General features: G+C 39.6%; 1 protein-coding gene across 1 annotated transcript in view; it reads right to left on the bottom strand.

Annotated features, from left to right (window-relative positions):
• Positions 1 to 827: 827 nt before the first annotated feature.
• aifm1 (apoptosis inducing factor mitochondrion associated 1) overlaps positions 828 to 12,500 on the bottom strand; it is a 59,401-nt gene continuing 47,728 nt past the window's right edge. The window contains exons 13-17 of the mRNA XM_063202279.1: positions 11,580 to 11,762; positions 7,095 to 7,237; positions 6,083 to 6,207; positions 4,459 to 4,655; positions 828 to 1,446 (exon numbers count right to left, since the gene is read on the bottom strand). Coding sequence (XP_063058349.1) covers positions 1,375 to 1,446; positions 4,459 to 4,655; positions 6,083 to 6,207; positions 7,095 to 7,237; positions 11,580 to 11,762 — 720 coding nt within the window. The 3' untranslated portion in view covers positions 828 to 1,374. The remainder of the gene's footprint in view (positions 1,447 to 4,458; positions 4,656 to 6,082; positions 6,208 to 7,094; positions 7,238 to 11,579; positions 11,763 to 12,500) is intronic.

Here is a 12,500-nt window from a genome sequence, read left to right as displayed (position 1 = left end):
AATCGACAAGGTGTTTACAGAATGTTATTGCCATATGGGTTGTTGTGGTTATGGGTTGCCCGATATTTGCAGGTCTGTTATTACTTAGCCACAAATCAGTGAGTTTAAGATTTTTAGCCACTAATTCTTTCTTTGCTTCTCATCACTCTGCAAGAGTCCAGTCACTTGCTAAAAGTCAGCTCATGGCGCAGAGCAACAGAATTTCACACAGTGTTCTCAAAGGGTGCAAACCAAATTTGGAAGTCAATGGACTACTTTGTGTTGTGATATAGCCATGTAATAGGTGGGATAACGGTCAGCGAGGATGTGCAATAGCGCTCCTCATAGAGATCAAGAACCCTCCACTCCGTGCTGAGCTATCTGTGCTCTTGTGAAGTGTTCATGCAAATGTTATTGTGTCAAAATGCTGTTTTTAATTAGAATTCATTTTTTCACAAATACATTTCCTGTGTGAAACAACATGTACTCTTCAACACACGAGTCTGAAAAAAGGGGAGGGGCGTCATCTTATGTTCGGGCCAAAACGGTATTACACACTGTGCTACATACTGCGTTGTCACAGAAGAAATACTGAAACACTTTTCACAAATGTTGTTCCACAGAGGTCAAAAGAGTTTCATTTGCAACCCTGTCTACACTTCTTGGAAAACACACATTTCACCACATTCAAAATCCTTTAAAATTCAAATGAAGAACAAAAATGTCATGGATCTGCTCAAGGGCCATTAGTAAAAGGCAACAACCCACTTTCATAAATCATGTACTGTTCTCCCAAGAATTCTAGTTGAAACTCCTTAGACAAACTCCAAAACCATAGGAAGCCCATGTTTACAAAATAATTGATTTTATTGTTGATAAACTTGAGGGGATTATGTCAAGGCTTCAAACATATAGTCATCGCTTGACGTTAAAACAGCTTCATTCGCACAGTGAAGAAGAACGGAGCATGAAGAAGAACGGAGCATGGACAGTAGGGAGAAAGATAGAACTAGAAGGCAGGAGGAGAGCATTCTGTGATTCAAGTACGGGCTGCATTACTCACACAGCTGTACAGGGAAAAAAAAAAGAATCAAGAGTACAATTGAAAAGACCATATGAAAAAACAGGTTCCTCAGACAGAGTGTTTATGTAACAAGGCTTTGCACTGACGTTGATCAAAGGGTACAACCAACTGACCATTAAGGGCCATGTTTCCCACATTGGGTCCTTGTGTGTTTGTGCATATGTAAGAGTGTCTGTACGTGTGTCTGTGTCTGTGTCTGTGTATGTGTCTCTCTGTGTGTGTGTGTGTGTGTGTGTGTGTGTGTGTGTGTGTGTGTGTGTGTGTGTGTGTGTGTGTGTGTGTGTGTGTGCCACCTAAGTTTTGTGGAACTATCAGTCTTCATGAATATTGAAAAGCTTAGCCACTTCGTTGAGGTCTGCATGCTCCTCTCCATCTTTAATGATCTAAAACAGAATAAAACAAAATAAAAACAAAGAGAAAGCCATCAGCAAAGCCACAAAAAATTCAAGCAGAAAAGAAATGTTTGTCCAACAGTGTTTATATTTAGAAATGACTGACCTAATTTCACTCAGTCATTACCCCTATCTCACTAGAAATGATTAATATAATTAAAAATTAAAACCTAGCATTAAATCATGTAAGCATTACACAATTTCATTCTTCTTGTCATGGTAAAAACTAAAAGACTAAAAAAAGTGTAAAAATGAGCATTCGGAAAACAATAAAATAAAACAAAAAACAATACATCAAACATGGAAGCGCTCAAGTGTTAAATCTGACCCACATTTTATGATGCTACATGAGAGTATGTCCATGACAACACTGATCATGCTGAGCAGAAGTGACACATTGCCATTTCAGAGAATGGTTGTCATGGTGATACCCTGATGTTTCAAAATCCAGTGCCAGCAAAGGATCAGTTTGACACATTTTCACATCAAGTAACTTCAGGAGCACCTAATGCCATGACCACCACCACCGAATGGCTTACGGCTTCACCAGCTGAACTAGTGTTTCTCAACGGGGGAGGGGGATCTACAGCCCCCTAGGGCCGGGGACACATGCAGGTGAACCGAGCGAAGAAAAGAGACGAAATTCGGTGTTCCATTCTGACAGCTCAACAGTCAAGAGGTTGTAGCGGTGAATCACAATTTAAGATATTGTTTTCATTACTTACGATTTATTTTATTTTTTTGCAGAATGTACTCAATGATTCAAAAAGCAATATTGATTCTTCCAAAGCTAACATTGAAAAGGCCATGAAACCATATTATTATTAAGCTTATATCATCAAATTGCCATTAGTAAGGCATCGTTGTAAATCTTACAATCAGAATGTATGATTAACTCCATATGCCCCTGGGCCTACTTGCAGCCGGTTTTCCTGTAGCTAGTCACAAATGTATGAGGCGCTGCACTCCCTCCTCTCATCTTCAGAGAGAGAACAGCGACCAATGTCATCATGGAGAGAGGTCAATTTTATTTTCCTGTGTAGCAGAGGGGTGGGCAATTATTTTGACCCAAAGGCCCCATTAAGTGTACTGTGGAATATTAACCGAAGGGCCAGATATCGCAGGCAACTTGCCCACGTCAATCATAAGAAATAGTGTACGCTGACGTAATTTGTCAGCTTTGCCATTCCTCCACATTATAATTAAATATATTTAGATGTAACCTATGTACTTTGTTAATCTTACGTTCACAAGACCACTGTTTTAGGGAGCCATGTTGACTGACTGGTATAGCACATTTCCTATAACAAACTCAGACCCACTGTGCCTTAAGAGGCACAAATGCAGCATAATCGGAAGGAACCCAACCTGATTTACCATACCACAATAACACACAAATTCCCAAATAAATATAGATGAACATAGCAGAGGCAGTTTGAGGGAATGAAAAGTAGATAGACGTTATCAGCTTTGTTTGGGGGGTTGATACGAATGTCGACAGAAATACTAGATTTTAGTAGCAATAGCAATGACGATAAAAATATATATTTGTACAGCACACACAAATGTCATTCAATGTGCTTAAGGTGGTGAAAGAGAAAGAATAATACAACTAAAGACATTCCTCTTTCGAGAGAATCTACTAGACTAATGCTTGAACTGGCCTTGCCCCAGGGCAGACTCCTGACATGATGTTTAGTTTAGTTTAGTTTGTGAGTGTGTGTACTCGTTATTTACTCTTTATATTAAAAAAAAAAAAAACAAAAAAAAAAAACTAACCCCTCTTTGCAACTGCACTTGTTGTTCTGTATATCTCCTGTGCACTTTGTATTTGCTTGTGATGTTGGCTTGATTATGTCCTCTTTTGAAAGTCGCTTTGGTTATAAAGCGTCTGCCAAATGCAATGTAATGTAATGTAATAATATAATGGATAGTTTTCACTTTCATCACTTCTAGGCTTATCTATTTTAGAACCATTATTACTATTTTAATTATCTTAATTATTTTGGCTCAAGGGCCACATTGGGTTTACAATATTCGCCAAAGGGCCAAATGTCACAGGCAACCTCTGCAAGAAATAACAAATAATGCATGTTGACATAACTTTTTGACTACTTCACTTATGAATACAGCTTTGGGTTAATCTCAAAGCCCAAATAACCTTGTATAGGGTGGGTAGCCATTTTAAGAATGTACGGTGAGGGCATCATATTGGATTTAAAAGTTGTCGCAGTTGTAAAAGCTCTGCAGGCCAGATGAAATGGCTCAGTGAGTTTGCCCACCCTTGGACTAATGACCAATTGGGAGGGAAAGTAATCTCATCGCCCCCTGATGGCAACGTTTCAAGCCTCTGCGTTACATCTCGGCCCTGACGACGAAGTAAGAGTAGTGGCTGTCATATAATATGCATGTTGGTCCGTTTTATCGATTCAGGTGGTAAAATGTTCGGTTTTTAACTGATCTGAACTGATTTTAATATTCTTAAAAAAGCTAATACAGAACTATACTGACTCGCATGTGTGACGTGTTTACTCCATGCAATTAGCATAGCCAAATTAGCATAGCCAAACATTAGCCAGAGAGGTGGTTACTCATCACCACAGAAGCCATCACAGCTAAAACCAAACCAAATAAGACGCCAATATGGAACTCACAGGATTACAAGAATGTGAAGAAACGCGAAGAACTTTCATTCATTTGTTTCTCTGTGTTGTCAATGAGGCGCGAAGCACAGCATGCTGGGAGTTGTAGTCCGTTTCCGACCAGATTGGCACAATTTCTATTTTTCTTAAAATGGCAAAAAATGACTCAATATATTCACAGGTAGTAGTTCATCCTATTATGAAAGCTGAAACATGTGTCTGGTGGGCAAGTTCAGCGCCATATCTTTGTGGAATTTAAAAAAAAAAAAACCTTGTCTATGGGAGTTTCAATAGGATCGCACTGGTGTTTGGAACGTAACCGCTAGATTCGCTGTTTTCCACTTTCCTTCCCAATACTGACCTTTCTAGCAATGGGCATCCTGTTGAAGACGTTCCACAGTATGATTCCGACCACCACTTTGTCGCGCAGGTAGAATATCACCCCTTTGCCGTACTCATCTTTCTGATGTGTGAGCGGTGGCGGCGGCGCACTTTTCCCCACAGGGGTCACGTTACCAGCTACAGCCTCTGTCTCGCTCTCCGACCGTATCCCTGTGCCTGCACAGTTCACAGTGGGGCACAAAACGGCAGTGGGATTACATGAATAATGTATGATACAAAGTCCAGTGTTGTGAACTTAACCACACTTTTGCAATAAGCATCTGCATGTGATGTTTAAGAAGGTGCAGACAGATCCTTAAGGGATTCTTTAGGGGGCTTTGCAGATCATTTTTTTGATAATTGGGAGTACAGTTGTTGAAATTGAGTAGAAATCACATCAACCGGATAGGTTTTGAGAATGCCAGAATGTGATTAACATGGAATGGCATCAGGCAAGTAATTACAAAACAATACAAATAACACACTACATCACTTTCTCTTAAGTTTTTAACAACACACTTCCATTTCAGTAAGAAGGGGGTACCTATAAATAAACCAAAGGTTCCCAAGGTCTTCACGGGCAGGGTGTGCAGAATAAGTTATAAAAGCCAGTCCCACTGATGTGATTTTGACGCAATCTCATCGTATGTACCCCCCAGTCATCTAAATTTTGAACTGCAATGCATTTCACTACGGAAAATCCCTTTATGTAAATGAAACAGATTTTAAATTAACTTAATGACATTAACACTTGGTTAACTTTCACAGATCTTTAACCATACAAATTACATTGCAATATTGCAAGGACATATAGAGCAGTGATGGATCTGGTGTAATAAAGTAGCACACTGTAATACCTACTGTAATAAAAATAATGATAATATTTTTTTTATTATTTCTAAAGCCTTTCAAGGTACCCAAGGTACACTTAACAGTACAGAACGTTAAAAAAGTAATAACAGCAGTAAGAGAAGTAGTAAAAATAAAGAAATAACCAAAAGTCAACAATACAAGTTAAAAAGCATAGCAGCAAATAAAAGTCAGCAATACATGTAAAGGGTAGAGCAGCAGTATGATACATAAATGACACCAGAGCAAGATAAAACTCAATAAAATAAAAATAAAAAATGAGGCAAAATAATTTTCAAAAAATCATATCTCTGTGACAGCTTTGGGGGTACCAGCTGATATCTGTAGTGTAGTGCATGTGTGCAGTACCTGAGATCTCTGTGGCAGCTTTGGGGGTACCTGATATATATATAGTATAGCAATGTGTGTGTGTGTGTGTGTGTGTGTGTGTGTGTGTGTGTGTGTGTGTGTGTGTGTGTGTGTGTGTGTGTGTGTGTGTGTGTGTGTGTGTGTGTGGTACCCGATGTCTCTGTGGCAGTTTTGGGGGTACCCGATATCTGTAGTGTAGTGTGTCTGTGTAGTACCTGATATCTCTGAGGCAGCTTTGGGGGTACCTGATATAGTGTGTGTGTGTGTGTGTGTGTGTGTGTGTGTGTGTGTGTGTGTGTGTGTGTGTGTGTGTGTGTGTGTGTGTGTGTGTGTGTTACCAGATATCTACAGTATAGTATAGTGTAGTGTGTTTGCGTGTGTAGTACCTGATATCTCTGTGGCAGCTTTGGGGGTATCCTTGGCTGTTGCTTTGGCAAACACACCCACGGTGGGGAGGCTGCTGTCGACAATGCCAATTGCCTCATATCCCACATCGGGCCCAAGGTCACTCCTTTATCAGGGCAGATGCATGCACGCACGCACGCACGCACACACACGCACACACACACACACAATTACTGCAAGCTGATCAGGCCCTCTGCATACAGTGTTTGTTTTATCTTGACAGCTTTGTCAAAAAATAACCCCAAATGTCTGCTTGATACTATTAGCAACATTGTCTCTCTGACAGAATTACTATCGTTAGATGAGGTATTAAGCCTGGGCCATCATGACGTCACAGGTCAGAAAAATGTATTAAAAGTATGAGTAGTTGAGTATTAAAATTACTCAAAAGCCTTAATAGCACAAACAAAGTTTTTTACAGCACTATCCGGCACAAACATAGCACATACAATATGCAGTGTTATTTCAGTATTTTGGGTCTGAAGGGGGGCCAGCTTCACGCAGGTTCTGGCGCAGGCTATATCGGCTGTTGTGCAGCCTGTAAGAATAGCATTATTTCTAAACCAACTGTGCGCTACCAAAGTTCTCCATCCCTCATTTTATAACAATCCTGAGACTCTATAGAATGAAGTTTTGAGCAACTTTGATGGGTGGAAAATAGAGATTTATTACAATGGCTAATTCGATGCTGACATACTCGCTGCAAAAGAGAAATGTTAACATCGGCTAACTGACGCTGGATATATGAATGCAAGGCACAAATTGCAGTTGAGGTATGTGCTCAGAGTTAGCCCTCAGCATCATGTTTCAACACTATTTAAGCCATTATACACCGCATTTCCCCTTTACGTGTGCTGCATAATAGTCCAGTAAAATGGTAAGACTTTTGACAGACAGCTGAGAGGCCATATATCAGTCCCCCACCCCCTCACCCCACCCACCACCAAACAAAGTCAGTGGCAACGCCGTCGGCAGAAAGGTAACGGAACATACCAGAACATGGACTGGTGCCAGTAGGGCTTGCTAGCCCCGGTCATGTTCTCCCCAGCCAGCCGACCGCTGACGACTGCATGGTCATGGTGCTCCACTCGCCTCCTGCCCAGCTTGATGTCATAGAAGCAAGCTGCATCACCAGCCTAGTGGGGAGAGAGGAGATAACGTGGGTGGGGGAGAGACAGGGGAGGGGAGAGATGGCGCACGCGAGAGAGAGGGGGGTGAGAGAGAGAGAGAGAGAGAGAGAGAGAGAGAGAGAGAGAGAGAGAGAGAGAGAGAGAGAGAGACTGTGTCTGTGATAAGATTTCAGGTATGAAAAACATTAGGACATGTGTATGTCCCCGGTTCTCTGAAGGAGTGGAGAGAAACTGCTCTCCTATGGGTAATACGCATTCTCTGTAGTACTATCACGAATACATTTACCATCCCTGCCAAAGGCAAAATAGGCAGGCCGTTCTCCTCAGGGGCTACAAAAGGCAGCCCGCACCTGCGCACATCCTCTTCCAACAAGATCCTGAGCTTTCACGAGCGAGAAGGGGGAACAAGACAGCAGTCTCTCTACACTCCTTCAGAGAACCGGGTATATATACATGTCCTAATGTTCTCTTTCAGTCGCTCGTTCGACTGTTCTCCTATGGGAATTACAAACACTCCCGATCGAATCACCAATTGGAACGTAAACCGCCTTGATTGTTGCAATTTGATGTTTTATCATGTTCCTTACCAGGAAGGGATAAAAGTATTGGTAAAAAGTAACGATCAGATTTGTTCACTGGATTTCATTATTTTCTGAGTTTTGTCACCTTTTCTGATGCAATGTCTACACGCGAAAGCCAATTCCGGGTTGACCAAAGCATTGCAGCGAATTCGGTCAGTAGCTCAAAGCATCAGGTCTGAAAGTGATTGACACCTTTTTATTCAATATTAGTGGCCTATTGTTGTGTGAAACGAGCGATCTGCCCACCATAGAGCAAAATGCAAACTTGATTGGTCAATGCTTAGCACGTTTGTTTGTGCCATGCTATTGTGCGCCAAGTAGGGCCCTATGAAATCCGTGTCAATTTTTCTCAACTTCCATTTTATTTTTTGTCAAATTCAGTTTTATTTTTTCTAAAATGCAATTTTTTTCTGATTTATTTTTTGCCATATCAAATGTTTTACATTTTTGATCTTACCTTCACCTCTCACCTCAAACCAACTGGTCCCCTTTCAAACTCGTGACAATCTGAAGCAGCACACCCTTCACAAAAACCTCAATATTTCTGTTTGTAGCTGAATTCCATGGATACCCACTTCGGTTTAGCCTGAGTTTGCTCATAGAGACACAAGGTTTCCACCCACTAAGAGGGCAAAGTCTCCACTTTCAAACGAGCCATAACATGTTTCAGTGGCCCCATCACTGAATATGTTGTGACTCTACAAAAAAGGGCTTAGGACCCTGGTATTCTATGACATAATTCCGTGAGCACCGCTGGTATTCAATGTGTTAACTATGGTCACGTGGCTTGAAAGGCAATTGGCTAATAAAGGCATGTTCGTCAAGCAATCAAGCCATCAAGTCAATTACTTGCTTTCCATGTTAATCAACCTTTCTATTTCTATTATTGTAATATCTATTTATTTCATTTTTATTTTAGCTCTTTTTCATTTTACTGCATTATTACTATTTTTTATATTGCCGTTGTTAATCTAACAGTAAAACACATTGAGCTGCATGTCTTGTATGAAGTGTGCTAAACAAATACAGTTGTTATTATTATTAACACACAGTGATGGCACAGAGCTGTAGGTCTATTCTGATAGCTATACACCAATGTCGTTCATCCGAAATTATACTAACTTTGTACATAGAAGACCCCCTATAGGTAGCAAATCAGCATAAGACATAACAATATTGTTCAATTGGTGATACCGTAAGGATAAGGTCACCAAGAAAGGTCATCTAATAACTGGCTAATAAATGACGCTTAAATTGTATGAAATTACCAGTTATCTGCATCAGCAAAGTACAGTGAGGGCCAATGAATGAGCTGCTGAGTTAGTCGACAAAATTGTCGAAAATTGATTAAAATTAAAATGATACAGATGACTAAATTGTAATGCTTTTGTCAAGAGACTTTGACAAAAAAGGGTGAGGCAGGAGAGGTGGAGTTGCCGCTGTGCTATTCAAAAACAAGTTTGAACGCAAACAGTGTCACTTGAGTGTAAATCTTTTGAATACCTCTGTAACATATTGCAAGGTTCTCCAACAGTCTTAAAGGGACACTGTGTGAGATTTTTAGTTGTTTATTTCCAGAATTCATGCTGACCATTCACTAATGTTACCTTTTTCATGAATACTTACCACCAGCATCAAATTCAAAGTATTCATTATGACTGGAAAAATTGCACTTTTCATACATGAAAAGGGGGATCTTCTCCATTGTTCGCCATTTTGAATTTCCAAACATAGCCATTTTTAGCCGCAAAAATGACTGTACTTGGACCATACTAAATATTTGTTTATTACTTAGTAAACTTTCATGTAAAGATCAAATTTTGCAATAGGCAGCCCAGTTTCAATAAGCAGCATAGTTGCAGTAACTTTTTTGACCATTTCATGCACAGTGTCCCTTTCAGTTGTTGTATATAGACCTCCAAAATTGTATATAATGGCTGTTGATTTTAATATTAATTTAGACAATCCTAATGTTAACATTCTGTATCTAAAGAACTTATTTCTTTATTTGACATGTTTGATCTTAAACAACACGTTACTGAACCCATACAAAAACATGGGCATGGTCTAGATTTAGTCATAAGCAAAGCAGTCAGTATCCTCTCACTTAAGGTTACTGATTTAGGTCTGTCTAATCGTTCATGTATATTCTTTAATGTACTGGTTTCTCCCATCATTACGTACAAGGCAAAGTCACTAAAATATGCATTAACAATTAATCAATCAAAAATATTTATACAGCACATTATCATACATAAATGTCATTCAATGTCCTTGAGTAAAGAGAAGAAAAAACTATATTGTGTTATAGATAGTGTGTAATTAACTAACTATCACCAAAGGCAGATGAGAATAAAGCGGTTTATGATTTCCTTTTAAAAGAAGATACTGTTGGGGCAATTCTAATTTAGACAGGAAGTCGGTTCTAGTATTTTGCAGCATAATGACTAAAAGCCATTTCACCCTGTTTAGACCTGACCCATGGCACAACCAGTAGAGAAGATTCTGAAGACCTAAGACATCTATTAGGTTGATATCGCTCAAGCATATTTACCAGAGAATCGTATATGAGAGTGAGATAAAGCAGGCGGGTTCTTTTCCGGTATCCACTTTACGTCGGGTGAACGCTCCTTTAGGAGACTTTCGATTAGGAGACATTCGGAGTCTTGAGGTAGAGAATAAATGGAGTCCCCTTAGCGCTGTAGATGGCGGTAGCGCACGTCTTGTGCAAACACCACGAAAAGAGAAGAACGCCCCCTTAGGAGACCAAATTTTGAGCACACGCTTTTGCATTGAGTGGGCATGTTTCGATTCCTCTTATTATATATCCAACCTCTTTGTATTTACCATATATTTAGGGCCTTAGCCTTAGACTTATAATCCATCAGAAAAGTTTTAAACTCAATTCTAAATCGTACTGGAAGCGCAATGACCTAAGTACTGGAGTGATGTGGTCTCTTTTCTTTGTTTGAGTCAGAAAAAATTCTTGCCGCAGCATTTTGGATTAGTTGCACCTGCCTGAGTGACCTTTGGGGGAAACCTATAAGTAGGGTATTGCAATAGTCCACTTAACAGGTAATAAACAGAAGTTAATCCATGCTTTTAACAACAATACCAATACTCTTTTTATAGAAGCCATGGCCATGACGCCAAGAATAATTGCAGAGTCTGTAGAACACCGCTTAAGTCAATCTAACTCCAACTTGGCTAGGGTTATGACGCTATAGCTCCTACCAAAGATAAAATGATTTGTAAACCTAAAGCACTCTACAGATAGACGACAAATGTGATCACTCACACAAGAGAATGCAGGAAAACAGAATGAGAAAAACTGATGGAGAAAAACTAAGCTCATGGCAGTGAAATCTTCAAGGTCAGACTTAGTACTTACAATTCTATATTAACAGACATATAAATAACATTTTCACTCTCCATCACTTTAAATTAACAAATTCTTCCACAAAGATGCCAGCTGAGTGTTTGTCAACTGAAAAAGTAAGTAGTTTAGTTTAGTTTACTTGCAGGGACAATGGGCAACATACAATTGAGCCAGATTGTAGCTACAAGGTGATAAGTGGTGCAGAGATAAATACTCTTCCACTTAATGATTGAATAATTTATATAAATGGATAGAATTGTATAAACAAATCTCAGATATGGCCTCATTCTCAGTTTCGGCATATTTACACAGATCACAGAGAATGATAAAATAATAAAGCATATTCAGATAGCATATTCAAGCATATTCAGATGCTAAAATCTCTCACCACCCAAATGTTTGATCGGGCCTGGAGTTCAGCATTGACACGATACCCTCCAAAGTCTGAGTCGACCTCCAGTCCAGCCGATTTGGCGAGGTCCACGCTCGGCTCCAGACCAACGGCGGCCACCAAGTGATCTGTCTGGATCTGTGGAAGCCCACAGCAAGCAAACAGCCGAGTAAGGATGGATTACTATATAGGCCACCAAGTGATCTGTCTGGATCTGTAGAACCCCAAAGGAAGCAAACAGCTGAGTAAGGATGGTAGGGGTGTAAATCGGAGCCTTCGTGGCGAGTTGATTCAATATTGATTTCTTAGGCCAGTGATTCGATCATTTTTCGATACTTAAAAGGTGCACTGTGTAAGATGTGGCCAGAATTGGTATTGCAGCTATGCTTCTCATTGAAATTGTGCTGCCTATAGCCAAATTGTATCTTTTAATAAATATTTACTGAGTAATAAACTAGTATTTACTTGTATGAGCTAAAAATGTCTATTTCTGGATATTCAAAATGGCATTCATGTATGAAAAGTGCAATTTTCTCCGTCATATTGAATACTCAGATTTGATGGTGGTGGTAAATATATCTTTTAAAGGTAACATTTGTGAATGGGCATCATGGATTCTAGAAATGAACTAATAAAAATATTACACAGTGCACCTTTAAGAATGGTCCTTGATTCAAATCAAAAGATCATATTTTTTTACTTTACAGGCTTGGCTTGCGTCTGACATAATAAATAAATATACAAAAAGCTGAAATATCTGCATTTTATGGAACATCACTCAGTATTACTATTACTGCATGAGCAAAATAAAATAAGTGCGTTAAGCTGTTAACAGCACAAACAAAACATTTTACAGCACAATCTGGCACAAACAAACTGCAGTGATATTTCAGCATTTTGGGTCTGAGGGGGGGTCAG

The sequence above is a fragment of the Engraulis encrasicolus genome, chromosome 7, assembly GCF_034702125.1.
Source record: "Engraulis encrasicolus isolate BLACKSEA-1 chromosome 7, IST_EnEncr_1.0, whole genome shotgun sequence".
Classification (NCBI taxonomy): domain Eukaryota; kingdom Metazoa; phylum Chordata; class Actinopteri; order Clupeiformes; family Engraulidae; genus Engraulis; species Engraulis encrasicolus.
This window is presented reverse-complemented; position numbering and strand designations above follow the sequence as displayed.